The sequence below is a fragment of the Crinia signifera genome, chromosome 9 (genome assembly GCF_055691185.1).
Source record: "Crinia signifera chromosome 9, ASM5569118v1, whole genome shotgun sequence".
NCBI lineage: Eukaryota > Metazoa > Chordata > Amphibia > Anura > Myobatrachidae > Crinia > Crinia signifera.
In genome coordinates, this window is record NC_139225.1 from 117,455,499 (window position 1) to 117,479,599 (window position 24,101).

The following is a 24,101-nucleotide window of genomic DNA, read 5'->3' on the forward strand; positions in this document are numbered from 1 at the left end:
AATGTTTACTACTCTCCATAGACGGCTATAATATAATCTTCCGACAGTCAGGATTCCGAGAGTCATTTCTCTGACATTGGAATCTCGACTGTCAGGAGCCCGATGTGGGGGGAGAGCGCATTCAAGCCCCTTGTGGGCTTGCTACACTGCGCTCGCCACCTATTCTATTGTCCCTCTATGGGGGTTGCGAACCCCCACGAGGGAAAGTAGCCCGTGTAAGTCGGGATATCAGGAAAAAGACCATCGGAATCCCGGTTGTCGGTGAGTCACCTGGCACCCCATAGACAGTGTGTCTTAAATCAGTATGCCACATTACTAGCTGTCCTTTGCGATGACAGGACTTCTGGAGTTTATGACCTGGTGTCCTATCTGCGTATGCGTCAGTTGACCCACACGCTGGTGGTGGTCGTGGTGGGTGATGGGAGGGATCCTATTGCATTCCGGAGTTTGGTGCATACAAAGTAAGCCTCCAAACTTACAGACATTACATAACATTTTACAGGTCCATTATGTGTAATTCACATGTCTGATGGATGTGTGGGTTGTTTTGCTTTGTAGTGTGTTGTAGTGAAATGTAATAAATCATCTCTTACAGTTTCTTGTATTCCTCGGTAGACATCTTTCCGCCGGTAGCAGAGGGGACACGTGGTAGACTGGTTGTGCGAGCCTGGACTGTGCTATAATAAATATATACATATAGGTAAGATAATCCATTCTTTTTATGTGCTGATGTACAGATATATAGAAAATATATAGATAACTGCTCTCTCATATTTTGAATATTGTTTTATTTTTTGTTTATTCATATCACAAGATCTGAATTTATTTTCTACATTCATACTTCCAAGATTCATTTGTTGTGTATATGACTGGCTATATCCAAAGATGGCCCACTGGGGGTGTGCGGTGGTAGGCCTGACCACTTGGACCCCCGAAGCTTGGGGGCGTGGCCAGTCACCATAGAGGATTGTCTAACCATTAGAGACTGGATTGGCTGGGCCACTTGATAAATAGATACAGTAAATTCTGCATAATATACCAGATAAAAAGCAGGAATGCATTAGAAAATAGTCCTGTGTAGCATATGTACAGGGTGTTTCATAAAAAAGGTAACTGCATGTGTATCTTACAGTATGTATCTTATGTGTTACAGTAGAAGTTGAGTGACAGCCGGTATGCTAACGAGACAGGATGGAATGGCGGACTGTAACCTGGCATCTGTAACAACTGGGTTCCAGAACAATTTCCAGGGACACAGCACCACGAGCAATGACAACATCAGGCGTGTAATAGACAAGGGTTCAGTTACCGCTTTTTAAAAAAAAATAAACACTATGTATAATGTATAAAAAGAGCACAGTATAAGACCTGATTCCTAAAGGAAGAAGTAGGCCCTTGATCAGCGGGGCCCACCAGGAGTTTCCCCCGTGGACCAGTCCAACCCCGAGTGTATGTACTTAACACTCCCATCATGCTCTCACACTCTCTCCTCTACAGAAAATTGCCATGCAGGGTGGAGTGTGCTTCTGTAATGTATAGGTCAAGCCCCATACACACTAAACGAGTCCATGCCAATGCCGATTTGGCAGTGCATACACACTTGCCAATGCCAGCGAGGAAGGACGCAATGACATGGAGGCAGCTGCAGCATGGATGTTGTTAACGAGGACCTCCCTCACCTGAACATGCAGGATAAGGGAGGGGGTCATTAACGATGCACAGGAGCGCACATCGTTAACGATATTGAGTGTAAGCACTAGACCATATTATGAACAATATCGCTCAGTATAGCTCAAAAAGCCCTTTCTAGTGTGTATGGGGCTTTAAAGTGAGAGAATGATTTGGCAGAAATACACTGTGGGGAGGGGTTTATCTAAACACACAAAAGTTTAATGATGTCACAGAAGCTCAAATGACTGTAATTTCATATTTCTTTACTGTATCTGATTCTATTCTATTCTAAACATATTACGATGTAACAGAGCTGTAGTGGCACAGTAATAGCAAATCATACAATGATTACAGGACCATTACATTTCCTACTTGAGATTTTGAAATATGAACGGCTCAATTGTGAAATGTAATGGTCCATTACGTATTGCTGTAACTAGCACATGTTATCCACCTGGATGCGCACATTCTTTGTGTTGTAAAAGTGATTGTTACCTTTTCTGGTATCCATTGAAGGAAGACGGGCTTTTTACTTGAGAGACTGCATTAAATGGCTGCCCCCTGTGATACAGAAAAACTCAAAGCTTTCATTTACTATTTAGATAAGATAACAACAAATTCAATCTTTGCATTCCTTATTTGTATATTTATTAATGAATAAACACCAAAAGGAGAATTACATCTTAGTATAACAAATTGTATTTAATACAAATGTGCAGAGAGGCAAAAAAGTAATGGCCAGACCTTTCGCATCTCGAGCTCTTGACCCAGTTCACCTATTGCATGTTGACCTTTAGGAGTAGACCTATTGACTGTCTATCTAATGTAGATCTATCAACCAGAACCAGACTTCTCTATGGTATCAGTCATGAGAATGAGTTTGAAAAAACTCAGGAGCCCGAGGTGTGCTCCCTACCACCAGTGCTGTGCCTAAACACGTGCAAAGGGGGCCGTGCGATCGAATTGGGCCATCTCCCGAAGGAGACGGGCCCCGTTTTTCCCCTAACCCCTCTCAACCATAAGGCCGAAGAGGGGAAAATAGGGAACGGTGGGTCCTCTTCACCGAAGCTTAGAGAGACCCTCATTCCTCAACCCCCGGAAGGGTTAGGACGGTGGGTCCTCCGCACCCGAAGGTTTGGAGAGACCCTCAGTAGACTTCCCTTCGCCTTGAGGCTCAGGGTTATCCTCGGGGGACCGAAGCTCTCCCCAAAAGGCGAGAGCTTCGGCACATTGGGGAAATGGAAGGCCCGAAACGGGCAATACTACAAAAAACAAGGAACGTGAAAAGTGACGAACGTGAGAGGGGAAGAGAAATAAATAATAAAGATACCCTAGCCAGAAGGCCGGGGTGGGGGTGTGAAAAATTGTCCTACCCCATCCACAAGGACGGGGTAAGGATGTGAAGCGCTACCTGAAGGGAAGTGCGCAGTGCAAGTGCTTACTAGTGCATGGTGATTTTGGGATCACCCGTGCATGTTCGGCACCCCCGAGTTTCCCCGGGGGCACAGTGCAGCTTAGGACTCCAAGCAACCGACCGATCAGCGTCCGACCAAGGTTACTCTGTTCCCAGGACCAGGCAGCATCAGCAGCAGCAGACTCCCTCCTATGGTGACATAGGAGGAACCACTGCTGCAGTACATGCAAAGGGGGGTACTTGTTTCATAGCACGGCAACCGTCGTAGGTGATCGCATACCTTAAGTTAAGGTATGCGATGGACGCGACCGACGTCATTTCAGGGCTATTTTTAGCCTTGTCCCCGACAATTCAAAAATTGCGTTCATCGCATGCCTTAAGTTAAGGCATGTGATGCGACCGATGCGATGGACGCGATTTTACATAGGGAACAATGTTCATTGTATACCCACCCTTATGGGTATTTTACATGAGAAATGCCCCCACATTGTTAACGCCATCCCACGATGAAGCGTGGTGAGCGCAGCGGGCCCGCGAGGGGTGGCGGTACGCATCCTCCAACCTTTTCATACCCCCACTATCCACGTCGGCGTGGAGTTGATTTTATATAGCCCAAAGCGTGGCGTGCGCAGCGAGCCCCGCGAGGGGATGCGTAATACCTGTGAAGTAATGCGCGTCCCCTCGCGGGGCTCGCCACACTATATAAAATCAACTCCACGCCGATGTGGATAGAGGGAGTATGAAAAGGTCGGAGGACGCGTACCGCCGCCCCTCGCGGGCTCGCTGCGCTCAACATGCTTCGGGTTGGCGTTGATCGTGGGGTGCCGTTAACAATGGGGGGGCATTTGACCCATCAGGGTTGGGAAACAATAAAAATTAGGGTCTGGGGGCCATTTAACATTGGGGCCAATGTAAAATTGGGTCTCAGGGACCATTTTACATTGATTCCAATGTAAAAATCGCGTCGATCACATCGCATGTGATTTGGTTGCATGCGATGCGATCGACGCCACTTCGGGGGGTCCCGATGGACACAATTTTTATCGCTGGCGCCGTGCTAGGAAACAAGTACCCAAAGGGGAACTTGTTTAAAACACATCTAGAAATACAGTAGAGGTTTTTGATAGCAATTAAAAATTCTTAAAGGTTTCTTTCTACCTTTTTTAAAGGTTTCTTTCTACCTACTCTCCAAGAAGTTGCAGGAGACTCCCAATTTTTTTAGGTGGTGTGGGGGAAGTAGGCAGGATAGCCAGATAATGTGGGGAAATGTGGGCGAAGGGGGTGAAGTTAAAATTATACAAATAAGTCATTTTAGCCCCCTCCCCTTCCCTAAAGAACCTCTTTTTGCAGGATTTTCCATCACAGTGGTGGGGTCTAATAACGCAGCCATCCTACTCTTGATTTGATGTTGAACATACTTATGACAGCCTTCTCGTATGTGACCCACCATTCAGTTCAGTGTTATATTGTTATGCTGCATTAATATATCATTGCTGTTCTGGACAGTTTAAAGACCTGAACTCACCTTATGATATATGAAGAAGTTGGCCTACATAGAGACAAAAAGAAAGGAATTTACCATAAAGAACATAATATAGTATACATATATGGTTATACTGTACACACAGATACAGTGGCGTAACTAGATACATGTGGGCCCCATAGCAAAAGTTTGTAAGGGCCCCTATTCATCAACTAATGGTGAAAAATGTATATAGCACATGATACTTTGACAGGCAAAGTGGGCCCCTCTCAGCTCTGGGCCCCATAGCAGCTGCATCCCCTGCACCTATGGTAGTTACGCCCTTGCACAGATATCCTGCACTGTTGCGCCCTTCCCAGTGTGACATACAGTATGGAGCACATAATCCTAGAGCTCAGATTCATTTACTGTCATTCTCTGTACATATTGTGCATCACAGGATCTGCAATCAGCAGCTTGTAGCACAGTGGGAATTGGTGGGAATATAAGCTGCAGCCGCTTGCATCAGAGCCCTTCATACTCGGATACAGATGGACAAATGTTGCCAGGGCCTGATTAAAGGTTCCAGCTGCCCTAGGCTAATGCAGAAGTTCTCTCCCCCATTTCCACACCACCACATTTCTGCTCATATTCAGCAGATATTGGTACAGTAGTGGTAGTGGTGTTGATGGAGGGGGTGGCGGGGGCTATTTGGTATGACTAAAGCCATAGTGAGTGTAGAAGGACACCTCTGTATTAAGGGGCATACAGACAGTTCGATCCTGGTGGCCGTTGATTCTGATTCAATATCGAAAGCTGCTGGGACACGGCAGGTTCCCGGAATCTAACAGGAGGGAGGACGGCGCGCGGGGGAGGGGGGTGCAGCATAGAGCAGAATGTAACTGCATTCAATCTTCCAAATCGAAGCAGAAATAAACTTGCCAAGCAAGTCTATTTCTGTTTTCGATCCCAGTGCCACGAGCCGCACATCAGTATCAAATCTAGATCAAAGGCAGTTAACACTGATTTCGATTTGATTTTCCTTCTAGAAGCAAAGTAGAATCAAAACCGTATCCAAATCGAACCGTGTTTGTACACCCAGTAAAGAGTGCACCCACAATGGGTTTTTCTGACATTGGCCTCTTGTGAATAGTGAATAGTCCAATTTTGATCATTTGGATGTAATCCAGTTTTAGTTTAAGGTAACAAATGATTCACCAATGCTTATAATATTCCATACAAGGACCTAAAACAGATGCAGATTATGGGGGAAATGTAATACGATGAGAGATTCAGAAAATGAATAAATTGGTAAGAACTCTCCAGGTTTTTTTTTAAAGCGGCAATCATTTACACTGCAAAATCCAACTGGTTTTAAATCGCATGCGATTTAGTGGCGCCGTGAAACTACACAGTACCCTAAGTCAGCCCAAAGCATGACGAGCGGACACGGTACGCGTCCTCCCGACCTGTGCATACCCCCACTATCCACATCGGCGTGGAGTTGATTTTATAAAGCGTGGCGAGCGCAGCGAGCCACCGAACCCAGTGAGGGGACACGGAAAACGATCCCGAAGCGTGGCGAGCAGACGCGGAATACACGTCAAGTAATCCGTGTCCCCTCGCGGGGCTCACCACGCTTCGTGATCGTTTTATGCGTCCCATCGCCACGCTTCGGGCTGGGTGGCTCACTGCGCTTGCCATGCTTTATAAAATCAACTCCTCGCCACGCTTTGGGCTAACTTGAATAGAGGGGGTGTGTTAGGATGGAATAGCATGTAAATCAGCAGAAAATCGCAGAAAATCTGCCGCAAATCGGCCGCTAAATCGCATCAGATTTTTGCATGCGATTTGCGGACGATTTTGCTGGCGCCGTGATAATACACAAGTACCGAATAAAGTTGCACTACTGTGTGGCATAATTTAAATTGGGGGTACTATTGTGTGGCCATGCCCCTTCCCAGCAAGAACACATCCCTGTTTGGGCTGCATACCGAATGTGTGCACTGTTTCTATTTAAAATATTGCGGGTAGGAGCACCAAAATGATGACTGCTATGATGAGGATTGATGGTGCTAAGAAAGTGGAACAGGATCAGAGGCGGAACTAGTGGCGGTGCTAGGGGGCACCAACCAAAATCTTGCCTAGGGCGTCATTTAGGCTAGGGCCAGCTCTGGGTATGAAAGGGGTATTGGTTTAGCTATGCCTTATATTGCTTGTCTAAATACACAAAAGGTGCTCCCATGTGCTCAATACCATATAACTGCTGCCAGTATTGTGCACAACATTTTCTAGGATACTTGGGGCCCACCTAAATTCAGCAAAGTAACCCCCTACTCAGTGGCGTAACTAGATACATGTGGGCCCCATAGCAAAAGTTTGTAAGGGCCCCTATTCATCAGCTAATGCAAAAAAATGTATATAGCACATAGTACTTTGGAAGGCAAAGTGGGCCCCTCTCAGCTCTGGGCCCCATAGCAGCTGCACCCCCTGCACCTATGGTAGTTACGCCCTTGCCCCTACTGTTTAATAATAACCCTTTTACACCAAAAATGCTCCGCTGCCGCGGCTGCTGTCTGCAGAGAGTAGCAGATTGCAGCGGAGGCTATGTTTGCCCCCCCTCCCCCCGCCCAACCTGTGGATGCTGCGGTCCGCAGGTTGGACGTCCCCCATTCATGTAAATGGGAGCAGGGTCGGATGACCCGGCATACCCGTTTACACCGCCCTCTACCCAGGTCCTAGCCGTGTTCTACCCAGGCGTGACCCATTTACACCGCCGCTGGGATATGTTAATGACTTGTGCACATTTAAATACCCTATATTACACCAGTGGTGCAACTGACCTCCAGTGCACACAGGCAAAATAGTCACAATGATTTGTACCCTCCTGGATGGGTATATAATTACAATCCACCTCTTCTATTCCTCTATGGAGTCACTTACTTGTATCCAGTGGTTGATGGTGGAGGTGACTGCTGAGATGCTGCTGGTGGGCTACTTTCATTAGTGCTGTATGAAAACTCTCTGATTAGAAAAAAAAGTTATGATTATTAACCAGCAGATGGCGCTGAATATTGTCTATACCAGGGGTTCCCAAACGTTTTTGAATCACGGCACCCTAGAGCATCAAAATCAGTGGCGTAACTATAGCTCTGAAATTGGGGGCGCCGCCAGGGGGGCTGCGGGGCTATAGTTACCCGCGGTCTGCGTCTCGCCCGGCTCTCTGTCGGGACCTTGCTGACGTCACGGTCCCGGCCGGCTCCTGCTGCAATGAAAACTGACAATTAGAAAATGGCTGCCACCATACTGCAGACAGTTTTCTGTCTGCAGTATGGGGGCAGCCATTTTCTAAGAGTCCGTTTTCATTGTAGCAGCAGGAGCTGGCCGGGACTGTGACGTCAGGAAGGTCCCGACAGAGAGCCGGGCGAGACGCAGACCGCGGGTAAGAAGGGGGGGCAGGTTAGGTGTGTGTGTGTGTGGGGCACCGAATAAACGTGCGACGGGGGGGGGGGGGGAGCGCTAAATAGTTAGTTACGCCCCTGATCAAAATATTTTTAAGGCACCCCTAGGCCAAATGCTTCTTATCGAGAAATTCAGAAAAAAAAAATATTAGTGCATTGTGTTTATCTTTCACAGTTATTTGGTGAGGGACAGGAAATGCTTCCGTTTGTGCACATATGTTATGATTGGCTGCCACAAGCACTGGTTTTGCCTGGTACATTGTCCAAAAATAATATGAATTGATCCTGGTCCACCAACCCAAGGCACCCCTGCAAGTGTCCTGAGGCACCCCAGGGAGCCTAGGCACACAGATTAGGAACAACTGGTCTATACACCTCTTCCTACCTCTGTATTGGGGTGAGGTGGGATCTGTAAACTGTACTTAGCTTAGGAATTGGGAATACTAAAGGTCCCCATACACGGTCCGTTTAACGGATCCTTTTGGGACTTAAATACTACATATCGGATCGCATTGCATGCCTTGTGCATGCAGTGTGCATGCAATGCGATCCGATGTGATCTGTGTTTGAAAAGTGTCAGGCAGGAGCTGATTGGTTGGTGGTTTATCACTCTCCCTTTTATCTTAGTGCATCTGGCCCTTATGCTGGCCACACATTTAGGGACAATTAAGACTTGATCGCTCAGGTCTAAATTCGCTACTTCAGCCATTGGTTGGGGTTTGCGAATGTGCAAATATGTGCATGTTCAAACCCCTGGAGCCTTTGTTCTGTTTCACACTCACCGGGGCGTTCGCTCGCTGATGGGTGGGCAGGGGGTGCCAAGCGTTTTATGGGGACACCCATAGAAACGCTGGCCGCACCCCTGCGAACGCAGGCATGTCCATTCCTGCTTGGGGCAGGCGGCTGACGTCACATGTTTCAGATGCGGTTAGTGGGCATCTGAAAAGTACGGATATATTTATACCCACTTCAGACATACGCAAAAATCCTGGGATATTTCACATGTTCGCGCATAATCCCAGGACTAGCTTTTGTCTGGACTAGGATTTTAGTCGCACCTGCAATTGACCCGGGAATTTTAGAAACCCGGGATTCTGCTCCTAACTGACATGTTACAGGCTGATTTTGAAAAATGACAGTTAATATCTGATTGGTTGGTGGTTTATCGCTCTCCATTTTATTATTTTTCAAGGCTAGACTGATCTGACTAGATCGCTTAGAAAATGACCCTACATAACTCAGTGTGTCGGGGCCATAGCGATAGCGATGCACAGTCCTGTGCATCGCTATCGCTGGGCGATTGAGATCTTGCATGCAGGATAAATCTAGTTAGATCACCAGTCAGGGCCATTATTCTCACCGGAGAACACTAACCCTGACCGATCGCTCAGCACACATCACTGTCATATCCATGTGCAGCGCAGTTTGCTGAGCGATCTTGCTAAGCAATCCAAGTGATCTAGCATTGCTCAGATTGCTCAGCACAGTCGCCCCATGTGTAGGACCCATTAATACATCTCTGTCTTAGTCTTTGATGAACTGCAGGCGATAGCAGTATGGCCTGGTGGTTACACATAGATGTTAAGGCAAGCTTGCACTTGTGGTTCTCCCGGCAAGAGGACCAGCTGGGACCTTTAGCTCACCAAAGAAAAATATATATAAATACACACAGGCAGTTTTAGGGCAAAAACAACTGTTTTTTTTTAGTTGTCAGACCTGGTTTGTTCATTGCCCTAATAATATTCAGACACTGAACAGTTATTCTGAGTAGGTCTTAGCACTGTATATATCACTTACTTGTTGCTGGACTGAACTGTTGGTGACGGGGAACTTGTAATGATCTCCTTAGCTGTAAACGTTCCAGAATTCCTGAAGAAATGACAGAGTAGTATTATAGGAAAATATACTGGTGGGGTAATTGTCGCCCAACAAAATGAACCCTAGAATGAATGTGTGTGCTTAGATATGTGTGAGGGAAATAGATTGTAAGCTCCACTGGGCAGGGAATTATGTGAATCATGAACTATAGAAGCTAGAGCATCTTATATGCATTTATGGGGCAAGGAAAGATTTATTGCTAAATTACCTTGATGTCACATTAGGGATTTCGTCTAACCTTATTGCGTACCTACACAGTTAAGGCCCCACCCCCCATACACTATGACTTCTCTGAGTGGAGAACACGGTGTCCCTTGAACCACCTCAAAGCTTCCCAGATGAGGCAACATCACATACAATATATCATATGCGGTCCTCCTCTGCCCAGAGGATATCCGAGTCAGAGGTTGGAGGAGCAGCACGTCCGATCTCCAACTTCGATCCACACAGGACCGCGCATTGGATCGGATGTCAAACACAGGCAATTTGGCCACTTTCCACCCGATTTCTTGACCGGATCCATCGGAATCTGGTGAAAAGTGGCCAAATCACACTAGTTTATGACCAGCATAAGACTTAATGACAAAACTGATTATTGGACCTTGTCTGGTAAAACCTAGTGGCAGGAATAATGGTTCTGCGAACCACCTGTTGGTAGGAGGAAACGTTCTCTCTGCCTTGTCCTAATACTTTCTCCAGCTGTATAATCTGATTATTTAATGAGCTGTGCACTCACCCATCAGCATTTGTATCCGGATTTGTAGACCAGAAGGACCTCCTGCTCTCAAGTGATTTCAGCTGCGGGGATCTGTAGGGAAGAAAAACGTATCAGAAATCTATAATGCAAAATGCAATTTGCAGCTGGAATGTTTTTACTTTTATTTCAATTCAGAAATAATAATGATAATAATATAAAATGAAAGTATTATAATATACGTAAATATCAATGTATTTATTTTTATCAACATGTAATGCTTCAATCACTCACATTGTTTTCTGGTCACCCACAGAGATCTGTGATACTCTCTGGGTTTAGCAATATTACTGGCTCCTAATGAAGAAATAGAGGTGGGATGCAGTTGAAATCCCGGCGGTCGGAATCCCGGCGTTTGGAATCCCGGCGGTCAAGATCCCAACCGCCGAAATCCCGGCACTTTGTCCCTCTATGGATGGCCACGACACCCATAGAGGGAGAATCAATTAGTGTGCCGAGTGTAGCAAGGCACCGGGCCCGCTGCATGGCGAGCACAGCGTGCCCGCAAGGGGGGGGGGGTGATCCACGTCCCCCCCTTGTCGGGATTTCATACCAATCCCATAGAGGTAAATGTACTAAAGCTTCTAAACATGAAAAGAGGTGATGTTGCCCGTAGCAACTAATCAGTTGCGCATAGCAACTAATCTGTCTATCATTTTCTAGGATGCAATAGGGAAATTGTAGAATCAGGTTGGTTGCTAAGCTTTGATAAAGCGTACTGAGGAGCCGCAAGTGTGTAGACACTTGCAGCTCCTCCTCGAGAATGAGGGAATTCCAGGCATTCCTACCCATTCGATCTTATATATTGACCCCTTAGCGTCTTCTTCTCTATATGATATATGTGATGTCTCAGTTTAATACTATTTCTAAGCGATTTGGCAAAATCACTACATGGGGCCTAAACACGGGGCGATTTCAGACCATTTTCTTAGCAATCTGACTAAATACCCCTACATCGCTCTGTGTGTAGGGGCCATAGCGATACGTGCAGCTCTATCACCCAGTGAATAATATCCAGCATGTTAGATATTGATCGGTCATGGCCAGTGTTCTCACCGGAGAGCACCAGCCCTGAAAGATCGCTCAGCACACAGCGCTGACACATGCTAGAGTGATCTAGCATGGCTCAGAACGCTCAGCAAATCTCTACGTGTGTAGGCCCCTTTAGTCACCATCACGCCTGTAATACCAACCCATTAGTAATTGTTTTACTTTGCTCAGTGCAAATATCTTGTGCAAATCTCTCAGTGTGTATGGGAGATCTAGACTGTGGGAAATCTCCCACACTAAATTGCTGAGAACAAATCTCTTGCTGAAATCTCCCTGTGCGTATGCTCCATTAGTTAGAAAGTGTACATATCAGGCACTGTTCTCATGGTTGTGTTTGTGCTGTAATAAATTATATAATGCTGCTGACACAGTTGCTAATGTTGCTAATGTTGCTAATAATAATGAAAAATGACAAACATATCTCCAAGTGTAAATGTTACAATGTTTAATAGTATGGTTACAGTGTAGTTTGTCTGACAGGATGGAGCTGTGTGGGGGTCACTGTGAAGTAACAGTATAAGGCAGCAATACTCTGTGAGCAGGGCCGCCGACAGGGGGGTGCTGTGGGTAGAGCTGTCCCAGGCCCCGGCCTCTGGAAGGGCCCAGGCAGCTCATGTTGCCCACAGCAACCCTCCGCTGTGTGCTGCCTGCGCTGCGCTCGGTCCTCTGCCAATCAGAGCGGCTGCCAGTACACAAGCTCTAATTGGCTCATCAGCAGGTGCTGCATTTTAATTGGCGCCGGCGTCCTGCATTGAAGAAGCATTTGCTTCGGGACCTGCTGAGTCAAGCGGTCAGAGAAGGGAGGGGGAGATTAAAGAATCAGCACCCCAATGTGATCTCTAGCAATTATCTCTTCACGGACCGTGGTTCTAATTAAGATGAGGGTATCTCATTCCTGCTGCTGATGTAATAGGAATACTGCCCTGCACTGCCCAGGAGAACAATCAGTATAAATGCAGTATTAATCTAGATGGGTGATAGTGGGGCCACGCATCACTATCGCTATGGCCCCCACACACGGAACAATTTGGGGTCATTTTTTAAGCGATCTATTTGGGTAGCTTTGAAAATGGCCCCAAACCGCTCCATGTGTAGCCCCATCACCAGTTCTGTATGGAACCTGTATCCATCTGCCCTGATCCCATTTATTGGTTACGATGGATTTTGTACATATTCGCTCAGCAGCGAATAGAAGTGTAGCTTTACACATCCATTCGCAAGGCAAGATTTCACTGTAGCGGAAAGGCATCTTAACGAATTTGCAGCAGTGCGATCAGGTCTGAATGACCCCCTTTGTTTCATGACTTCAAATGCTAAATTCAAGGCTCATGCAAGCCGAGCATTGTCCATGCACTCATCAGCGAGCAGTTCTTACATTGGGCTGGGGATTTCATCTCTCTCGTCTTCTGAACTCTGCTGATGTATCCAACTCTTATCTTTCTTTAATACTGTGCGCACTTTCATCTGCTTCAGGATCTTCTGCCTGTCCCCTTCTGTGACTCCTTTCCCTTCTGATAACAACAAGAGAAAGCTCGGTCAGTGATGTATCATAAAGACACAAGAGGGGAGATGTATCTAGCATGGGAGAGAGAACATGTTGTCCAATGACTGCTCTAGATAAATGACAGAAGCTTGATACATCTACCCCATAGACTATGATTGCATTTGGAGCTGAAACACATTTCATCAGATATCTCGGCCCAATCGGTCGGCATCAGATGAAAAGTGCCCAAATCGCAGTAGTGTATGGGCACCTTTACACTGCAAACATGTGATAGACATGAAAAATAAAAAAGGTAGAAAAGTCCCAAGGCGCTAAACAGTCCCTGCAGCCTCAATTCCCAAAGGAGGACCACTTGACATTCCTCGGTACAAGAGATTCCAGGAAAACAACAAGGATTTGAAGGCGCTTGACTGGGATGTCCAGGTGTATGGATTAATTTCTCGGTTTCGGGAAACAAAACATAAACAAAGAATGTGTATCAGTGACACAACCAAAAATGATTTATCAAGGTTATCATGGGTCCCAGAGACAAATATCGTACCGGAACTCACAGTGCAGTGCTGTGCTTAACACATATAACGGTATCTTTTAAGGGATAGCTTGAGAAAGGCGGCTGGGACTGCCGAAACATGTCGGGAAGATAAAGTGAGTTCTTTTTGTTTTATTTATGAGTGTTATTGGTCAGTATGCCATACCACTTTTTAGAATAAATATTTTATACTGAGACTGGTCCTCCTCTTTGTTTCCGGTCCACCACACGGGGACATTTGAGAGTGGATTGATTTAAGTGGACCATCTTCATAAAGATACCTTTATAAGTGGATCCTACCTGCATGCGCAGTGAGTACGGTATGCAGCATTGAGACCTTCGCACACTTGTTGCAGATTGAGTGTCAAAGATACCTTTATTTATGTTTTATCTTCTATTTTCACCAGTGAGTATGGTACGCACATTGGAGTACTTACTCACCTCTCGCTATCTGCACTACATTTGATCACCAGCGGTTTACCCCTTAAAATATACCGTTATATGTGTTAAGCACAGCACTGCACTGTGAGTTCCGGTACGATATTTGTCTCTGGGACCCATGATAACCTTGATAAATCATTTTTGGTTGTGTCACTGATACACATTCTTTGTTTATGTTTTGTTTCCCGAAACCGAGAAATGAATCCATACACCTGGACATCCCAGTCAAGGGCCTTCAAATCCTTGTTGTTTTCATGTGATAGACATGAACCTATTCATTTGCAGGGGGATTTGACACCTTGGGAGTGTTAGAACTATTCTTATGCCTTTAAAATACAGGTAATTTTATACGGGATGCAGTCAATTTGCCGGCGGTCGGGATCCCGGCGGTCGGAATCCTGACCGCCGAAATCCCGAAACTTTCTCCCTCCGTGGGTGTCCACGACACCCATAGAGGGAGAATAAAATAGCGTGCCGAGCGTAGCGAGGCATCGGGCCCGCTGCGTGGCGAGCGCAGCGAGCCCGCAAGGGGGGGCGCTCCACGTCCCCCCCATGTCGGGATTTCGGCGGTTGGGATTCCAGTGTCGGGATTCCGACCGCCGGGATTCCGACCGCCGGCATTACATATCGGATCCATTTTATACTGCCCATTATACAAACACAATACAATGCACACTTTTTGACTGTAAATACCCAGTTTGTTATATCAGTTTCCAGTTGTAAAGTGGAAAGGAATTTGCTGCGCTATATAAGAAACTGTTAATAAATAATTAACAATACCCTGTTCTCACGCTGCAAAAACCCAGGTTTTTGCCAGGGCAAGCAGTCATTTCCCATGGCGTGTCTCAGTGTATTCCTCAGTGTACTACAACATATCAAAATGACTGTTTTCCCGTGGCATCCATAAAACCCAGCAACAGGTTGTGAACAAACTTAAAGCACTTTGTAAGATGTACTCCAAGGTGCATAATCTCAACCAGAGGAAGATTGGTGGTGTCCATATGGACAATCAAAGCTGCTCTTTAAACAGCCAATAAAATCTACTCTTTCAACAGCCAATATTAGCTGCTTTTAGATTCCTCACAGCCTAGGGAACAGGACAGTGCCTAGCATGCAAAAGTGCATGAGAACACATCCCCCCCTTCATTTGACGACCATCAAATGATTTCTATCCCCTTAATAAAACTTTATATCTGCCACTAATCGCTAAAAGGGGGGCGGTCACTGACGTCATGTGACATCAGCCGCCTGCTCCGAACGCCCAACATTTTCATTAGGGCGTCCATATAACATGCTGGGTGTTCCCCTGATACTGCCTCTTGCAGGCCCCCTCCCACCCCTGTCTGTGCGAACACCATGGCGAGTGTGATACTTGGTCGCAAGGGGGTGTGCACCCCCACCATCGAAAATGGGGTCGAATTTGGACCCGTACGAACGTGTCTGAATTGGCCCATATCTGCAAACTTTTCCAGCTACAGTATTAGGGAAAAGGGGGCTGCCAAAGACAAAGACCAAAACTAGTTGAGTTCGGCATCTTGTCACACAGATTAAGCATAAGTTATATTATGGAAAGTATATGAATTCTCTTTTACAATTGGCACCGATGACAGTAAAAGGTGGTTACAGTATGTATTAGTCAGACTTACATCATAGTAAATCACTTCTATAAAAAGAAAAAGAAAAGTGATGAAAACCATTATTCATTTTACAACTAAATTACCCCGGAAGCTTTTGGGACAGTTAGAACATTTTAAAGGTATATAACCTTCTAATACCTTTTATAATTATCTAGAACTTCAAGATAAAAGAAGCTATAAAGTCCTATCCAGTGATGCACCATGGAAGGCACATGGTGATGTAACTCGTCAGACCTGTCCGTAATTACATATCATTTTGATTTCAGAACGAATTGCTCATTCGTAGATTGGTTGGGCTATAGCTTTCTACACCTCATATACACCCTGCTCGTAAACGTCTTACTTCAATTCCTTAAATATAGAGGCTAAAGCCATTTTTAGATTTAATTAATATATTATAACTTATTTGTTTGAGTAACGACTCAACGTTTATTTAATAAAGTCAAGACATATATTGAATTTCTGCTTTATAATGGCAGCCCTTGGGAGAATAGATGTCCCATCTGACTATTACCGATTCATTCTGGAAAAGCTTCTATGTAATGTACGCTGGACAGATCTTCCAGAAGATAATTATCCAGCCTACAACGGACAAATTTACTCTGCAGATGGATGCAATTCTAATTAGATAATAAGGTAGTAATTGTCTTAACTATGTTGAATGTACCTGTGTATAAGAAAGCTACTGAATTCATACGGTGCATTGCCCAGGGAGGGTTAGGCTAGCAAGATATGGCACACTTTCAGGCGATTTTTACCCATTGGGACAACATCAGGGACCGCAGTGCCTCCTGTCATAAATAATTAACATAATACTGTAAAATAATATGAAGAAAATACTTATGACACATATTCTGACATAAGTATATGCTTTATATTATTGTAATCATTTTTAATCAATTTTTTTGGGTTTTGGAGGCACCAAGAGCGGTGCCTCCCAATGTCAGTGATGAAGGACCTCAAAAGGGGGTGGAGAGGGGCAGGGCAGTGGGCGGGGCAGAGTACCAGGCTGCAAAAGCCCATTAAAAGACCATGTATAAGTGGCACCTGGAGCAGTGCTTCAGTGACAGGGACGTGCTTTCTGCATATATGAAAGCATGCCCCTGTCACCGAGTATGTGTTTGTTCTTCTTGGGGGGGTGTTTGGTTGGCGGCAGCAGGGGGGTGGGGGGTGGTCAGCAATCGGCAGTGCCCACAAGGGGGGGGGGTTGGACTGGACAAAATATTGTGTGAAAAGTGTCATATCCTTTGTCATTTACTTTCAATTCGATGCATGGTCGCGTGTGCAACGGATAGATCCCGTGACTGTCTTGGCAGCCACAAGGATACATTCTATCCTAGGGCACTGAATGACTTTGCATATGATACATATTATGCATATGATACATTCAGATCTGATCGCAGTACAAATTTGTTCTCAAAATGGGCAAAACCATGTGCCCTCCAGTTGGGCAGATGTAACATGTGCAGAGAGAGTTAGATTTGTGTAAGTTATTTTGTTTCTGTGCAGGGTAAATACTGGCTGCATTATTTTTACACTGCAATTTAGATTTCAGTTTCAAAACACCCCACCCAAATCTAACTCTCTCTGCACATGTTACATCTGTCCCACCTGCAGCGCACATGGTTTTGCCCATTTTGAGAACAAATTTGTACTGCGATCAGATCTGAATAAGGGCCATTGTATGTGTTCCTAGTGGCTGGGGAGGCCGGTAGTTTCCCGGCAGGGAACTAAGAGGGTTATTTTGGTTCACTCTTTCTGACAAATTCCTTCTTAGATGGACAAAACCATTTGCACTGCAGGTGGGGCAGATGTTACTTGTGCAGAGAGAGTTAGATTTGGGTGGGGTTTTACTTACAAAGTGAGATCTATATTACAGTGTAAAAATAAAGTAGTCAGTATTTTCCCTGCACAGAAACAAAATAACTCTCCCAAATCTAATTCTCTCTGCACATGTTACATTTGGTACCCTGCGTTGAACATGGTTTTAGCCATCTAAGAAAAAATTTGCCAGAAAGAGTGAACCAAAATAAACCCCTAAGACTTGTAGAGTGAAAAGGTGGAGAGAGATAAATACCAGTGTTTGAAATATGACATTTGGAAGCTGTCAGTTTACCTCTCCACCAAGCAGAGGCGAAACTCTGGGATGCAATGGAATCATCTGCCACTGGGCTCCTGCTCCCAAGGGGGTCACCTCACCTCCCCTGCGAGTTTAAATCAGTTGATATTGCTTCTGTGGCTGACTCCCCCTCCTAGTAGGACCTTAGACATCACACACTATCTTTATTGTAAACATAATTATTGCAAGTGTCACCCTGTATTACAACCCTTGACCTGTTCCTCTAGAACAGGGTTGCCTATCCTCCCGGAATTGCCGGGAGGGTCCCGAAAATCGGGTCACCCTCCAGGCCCCCCGGAAAGGTGACCAACCCTCCCGGATTCTGGGGGACCCCCACTCCCCCCCATCTTATCTCTGGGGAGGGGGCGGGGCTAAAGCATCATAATCGCGTCATTTAGCCCCGCCCCCTCCACGGAGATAGACAAACTAAGTAACTTTCCTTCATGGGGGCGGGGCTTAATGATGTCACGTTTAAGCCCCGCCCCCGAGCTCCTGCTGAAAGTCTCCTCTCCCCTGCTCTAGAAGCAGATACCTTACTGATAGAGATACAGTATGCGCTCCTGTCTAGAAGGAATGCAAATTCTAGCAATATGAAGTTACTGCACTACAGTACATAGCTCTGCCTAATAGTAATGGTTTTGAAATAAGAATTAGGAGAATCTGCATACTTACAGTGCAGGAGAAAATAACTCTATCGGTAAGGTGTTTCCAGTGAGACAGGTCACAGGTTCAAATCCTATGACTGCTGAGCAATATATTTGTGGAAAATAGATGTAAATACATGTGGTGCAATGTAACAAGATATATAGAAATATTTTCTGAATTGTATATATATATATATATATATATATATATATATATATATATATATATATATATATATATATATATATATATATATATATATATATACGTAGAGTAGGATATAATCCAATGAGGTCCCTCATTGGATTATATCCTACTCTATGTATTTGCTGGGACATGATTATGTCACTATAGTGGAGCACCCCTATGCTGGTTTTCTGGATGTGATTGCAGATCCCTTGGAAATTATATATATATATATATATAGTCCAGGGTTCCCACACACTTGTGTAGGATATAGGGCACTCGCCGAAATTAAGAGTGTTAAACTCAATAATTAATCATCAAAGGCATTGATTTATTCCACAGAAAAGGTGCTCCATATGCTCCAACGTTTCGGTCCCTGCTTTGGACCTTTGTCAAGGAGCTTGTTATGTAGAAAAGAGCCAGCGTGGTTAAAGATGGAAGGAACCTCCAGGATTGGGAGTCAGCACGTGCTGACTCCCAATCCTAGAGGTTCCTTCCATCTTTAACCACGCTGGCTCTTTTCTACATAACAAGCTCCTTGACAAAGGTCCAAGGCAGGGACCGAAACGTTGGAGCATATGGAGCACCTTTTCTGTGGAATAAATCAATGCCTTTGATGATTAATTATTGAGTTTAACACTCTTAATTTCGGCGAGTGCCCTATATCCTACACAAGTGTGTGGGAACCCTGGACTATATTTGGGTGTATACCTAAAAATATACACTCTTTATAAGGCACCCCAAGTTGCACTAGATGAGTGCGAGTGCGGTCTTCCTCTGTACTATATATATATATATATATATATATATATATATATATATATATATATATATATATATATTATAGATACATACATACAAATATGTATTTAAGGTGGTGTGTGTGTGTGTGTGTGTGGAAGGGGCACCAATATCAATATTTATCCTTCCTCCGCAACTGGGACAGATTTACGCCACTGTCTTCAGGGTCACTGCTGCATGCAGACCTTTGACTGGACACATATATCTGACTCTGTACTACACTACACTTGTACTTTCTCATTACTGACATGACCATAAACTTTCTGATTTGTCTGGCCAAAGTGATTATTATAGTAAATTACCTTTCTTTGCTTGCAGAGATGTCATCGCTGCTTCCACCTTTAACTCACTTGTTAATCCTGAAAAACATGAAATATTTTATAATGCAGCACTATTATAGTCCACAGTTCCTTGAATTACAACACACTGGAGTCTAAGCATTTTTTCAAGGCACCCCTGGTCTAAAAGTTTCTCATGGATAAAATAAAAAATATATCAAGGTATATTGCGCTTACCTATCACCCTTAGAGTTATGTGGCAGTGGACATATTTGTGGTTCTAATTGTCCACATATTTTATGTTTGGCAACCCCAGCACTTTGTCCTTTGTTTTGGTCCTGTACCACCAACCCAAGGAACCCCAGGGTGCCTATGCATACCGTTTTGGAACCACTGACAAACAATATTTATTTTAATTTTAGTATAGGTTTATAGTGCTTTGATAAAACTGGATGCTTTGCATGGCTTTGTTTTCCTCAGTTGATGGAATAGTTCTGTGTCCTATGGAGATATACTGTATTTGGTTGACTTCTGAGTGCAAATAGTTGAATTATTAGAAAAATAGAATTTGACAGAAGATAAGAACCACTCGGCCCATCCAGTCTGACCTTTTTTTTTTATCCTTCTGGCACTCTCAACCCTATTTGAACCTTAGTTCTTTGTAAGGATATTCATATGTTACAACCATTACATACTAATAGAACCTAAACAAACCTAGGATAAGAAAGCCAATCAGGCGCAAATATTACAAAATAACCCTTGGATAGGGATAATTAATACTAAGTAGAACTATTGGCTGCTCCCAAATAGCAAACTGGATACTTGCCAAATAAAACACCAAAAAGAAGAACAAGTTAACAAAGGTTAACTCCTCCGTATATATCAAGAGAGCGCCACACAATTGGAACAATTATAATCGTTATAAAATTAATTTATTGATAAATATATACACACAATATAAAACTATACCAACGGTATAACATTTTAGAAAGCATCAAAAAAAAAGGGGTAACATACACATACATACACCTCTTTAAGGGAGATTCAATATGAGGTCAGGTCAGAGTCTGCATACACTCCAACTTACATTAACTCTTGGTTGTACCAGCGTAACCACCTGTGACCAGCTTTAATCTAACTGGACGGTTTTTGCAACAGGCGGCGACCGCTGGCGGGGTAGCTGGAGCTGTCTGCGGACAGAGTGGATTACCGGCATCTGCTAAAACCCAATTTCTATTTATCTTCAAGTGCATCCGTAATGTATGATTGCTTTGTGGATTCCACCTAAGGAGGGTGTATCTAAAACACTTACTGTACTTCTATTGCACAGAGGGATCATTAAATTCCGAACTATTGGTTACCACAACAACCTCATATTGAATCTTCCTTAAAGGAGTGTATGTATGCGTGTCACCTTTTTTTTTTAATGCTTTCTAAAATGTTATACCATTGGTACAGTTTTATATTGTGTGTATATATTTATCAATAAATTAATTTTATAATGTTTATAATGTTTACAATTGTGTGGTGCTCTCTTGAAATATACGGAGGAGTTAACCTGTGTACATATCTTCTTTTTGGTGTACTAATAGAACCTATCGAATCCAGGTGCTATTAATACAATTGAATAGGTATTTTTGTACCAAATATGCACAGCTGCAGATGGTTTGATATGCTTATGGCGGCCTATTCCGATTTTACACATAGATAAACCAGACATTTTTCATTTTAAAAATAAAACATGCTATTTTATTAGACAGGGCTGATATGAATAAATAAACTTACACAATAATGTTCTATAAAGGTGCGTACACACGGGGGCGATTTTTTGCAAAATCGCGGGAAATATGGTCGCTGAGCGACCATATTGCCAGCAATGGGAGTGTGCACCGGCGATATATATTGCCGGGTGCGCGCTCCCGTTTTTGCCCCTGTGATGATTGCTGGTCGCAGGAACATGCTCCTGTGACCAGCTGATTTCCACTGCCGGGCTCCCCCGGCAGTTTCTTTTTCATCAGCGACCATCTCTGGTCGCTGATGAACAGGAGAAATTGAGCAATATATGGCTGAGCAATATATCTCCCCCGTGTGTACGGGGCTTAAGATATATATTTTATAAAAAGTTAAGTGGCCTATACAATTACCAACTAAAGCCCCGTACACATGGAGGAGATATATTGCTCAGCCATATATGGCTGAGCAATATATTGCTCAGTTTCTCCTTTTCATCAGCGACCAGAGATGGTCATTGATGAAAGGGAGCCTCTGCCAGCGGTGCCACAGAGGTAATCAGCTGGTCACAGGAGCAAGCTCCTGCCACCAGCGATTAGAACGGGACTGAAAACGGGAGCGAGCACCCGGCGATTTATCGCCGGTGCACACTCCAATCACTGACAATATTGTCGCCAGCGACCATATTTCCAGAGATTTCAGCCCCTAACGCCCCCGTGTGTACACAGCTTTACTGATACATGTATAATACCATTAAGCAGTAAAACCTGTATTTCAACATAGGAAACAAATATTTCTATTGCAAAAGAGGTTGATCAATATTGATTTGTATAGGGTTTGGATTATTAACTCGACAGTGTCTAAAGTCGACAGTCAATAGGTCTACCTCTATTGGTTGACGGGTGGAATATTTATACATGAAAAAGGTTGAAATGCATCAGATCAACATGATCAAAAGGTCGCTATGGGAACGGTAAACATGAGAAACAGTCAACATGAGTTTTTCATGTATTTGGTGTCTGTGTCAACATGGACACCGTATTAGAGTCTCTGTACTCCCCATGCTTCGGAAACAGTACATTGCTGTATTATATTTTACCTCTGCACCCACTGGGAGGATAAAGAATGAACAAGTCTGTTAAAAAAAAAAACATGAAAAAACGCACGTCGTCCTTTTTCCATGTTGACTTTTCAATGTCGTCATTTTGCTTGGGTCAACATTTTGACCATGTTGACCTAATGTATGTCGACCTTTTTTCATGTTTTAACCTTCTGCCTGTCGACAATAGTCGTCAACCTAGACACTGTTGACCAAATGACCACATACCATTTGTATAAGACCTAAAGCTCATATCCAGTACTTTCTGTTCACCCTAATATCACTAGTCACATTTTCTTTGTAACCATTTCAGTGTGCCAGACTGCACATCAGTTCTCTCTGCACTGTATATGTCCCTCTACACCTGCTTCTCTCTCTGCACTGTACAGTATATGTCCCTCTACCCCCGCTTCTCTCTCTGCACTGTATATGTCCCTCTATGACTGCTTCTCTCTCTGCACTGTATATGTCCCTCTACCCCCGCTTCTCTCTCTGCACTGTATATGTCCCTCTACCCCCGCTTCTCTCTCTGCACTGTATATGTCCCTCTATGACTGCTTCTCTCTCTGCACTGTATATGTCCCTCTACCCCCGCTTCTCTCTCTGCACTGTATATGTCCCTCTACGACTGCTTCTGCTATGATAACTCTGTATTTATTTTTATTTTCTCTATTTTGACGCTACACTGTTGTACCAGAGCCATGGCTCCTCGATCCTGTACTATACCTATTCACTCTGCATGCTTTCTGCCCCCTAGCAGGGTGTGTTGTGGCATGGGCCACAGTGCAGGGCTGTTAGGGGTCAAGGGTGCAGGCGGAGGGGAGAGAGGAGGATAGGAGGAGGGAGAAGACTATTTTGTCCGCTCTTTCTACCTGTTTTCTCGTGTCCTGACCATGCCTGCATTCTTGCCTTCAGGTCTCCTTACCTGCACCTTATGTCACCTGTCTGTCTCACCCTCCCTCTAGATTGTAAGCTCCTTGGAGCAGGGCCTCTTCCCTCCTGTTCTCACAGCACCCTTCTTGCATTTAAATTGCAGCCCTCTTACCTAAAATCTATACCTGCATCTCTTCTCACTCACTTCCGTATATCTCAGCTGTGTAGTGTGGTAAGAATTGTGAGTATATCCAGGGCACTGAGCGACTGGCTGAGCACAATTTCCTTTGGCTAGAATGAAACCGCTTTGGCAATAATGAAACCATCGTTCCTCTCTGCTGCGGGAGATCAGCTGTAATCAGGCCATTTCATGATTTACACCTCAAGCTGTCGGAGCTGCTATCGAGGACTTCCGCCTGGGCCGGTTCTATGTTGTGTGTAAATCTCCGGTTCTCCAAATGCCATATAAAGCTGTTCCTTCGGTCCTGTCTCCTTAAAGGCTCATCCTCAAGGTAGTATAATTTTGGGGGCCACAATGCTTTTCAATGATACGTTTCACTCATATGGG

At 44.4% G+C, this 24,101-nt stretch overlaps 2 protein-coding genes across 2 annotated transcripts in view; both read right to left on the minus strand.

Moving 5' to 3' along the window:
• LOC146035884 (uncharacterized) overlaps positions 1 to 4,626 on the minus strand; it is a 98,798-nt gene extending 94,172 nt beyond the window's left edge. The window contains exons 1-3 of the mRNA XM_083159578.1: positions 4,611 to 4,626; positions 2,167 to 2,232; positions 594 to 677 (exon numbers count right to left, since the gene is read on the minus strand). Of these exons, the coding sequence (XP_083015704.1) occupies positions 594 to 619 (26 nt within the window). The 5' untranslated portion in view covers positions 620 to 677; positions 2,167 to 2,232; positions 4,611 to 4,626. The remainder of the gene's footprint in view (positions 1 to 593; positions 678 to 2,166; positions 2,233 to 4,610) is intronic.
• On the minus strand, positions 2,163 to 23,859 carry LOC146036901 (uncharacterized). The gene is made up of 8 exons (XM_083160746.1): positions 23,739 to 23,859; positions 19,855 to 19,911; positions 13,066 to 13,201; positions 10,623 to 10,694; positions 9,806 to 9,877; positions 7,491 to 7,571; positions 4,611 to 4,634; positions 2,163 to 2,232 (listed from the first exon to the last, which is right to left on the minus strand). Exons 1-8 carry the CDS (start codon positions 23,857 to 23,859, stop codon positions 2,163 to 2,165), a joined length of 633 nt encoding a protein of 210 aa, XP_083016872.1.
• Between the last annotated feature and the right edge of the window lie 242 nt (positions 23,860 to 24,101).

Bases quoted from the DNA above. Each gene is read 5' to 3' on its own strand.
- LOC146036901 (XM_083160746.1), bottom strand. From the start codon at position 23,859: ATGGTTTCATTATTGCCAAAGCGGTTTCATTCTAGCCAAAGGAAATTG. The intron at 10,695-13,065 runs GTAAGAACTGCT...TCTTCCCTACAG, and splicing joins GATGAAATCCCCAGCCCAAT to ATCCCCGCAGCTGAAATCAC. The intron at 9,878-10,622 runs GTGAGTGCACAG...TCATTTCTTCAG, and splicing joins CCGGATACAAATGCTGATGG to GAATTCTGGAACGTTTACAG.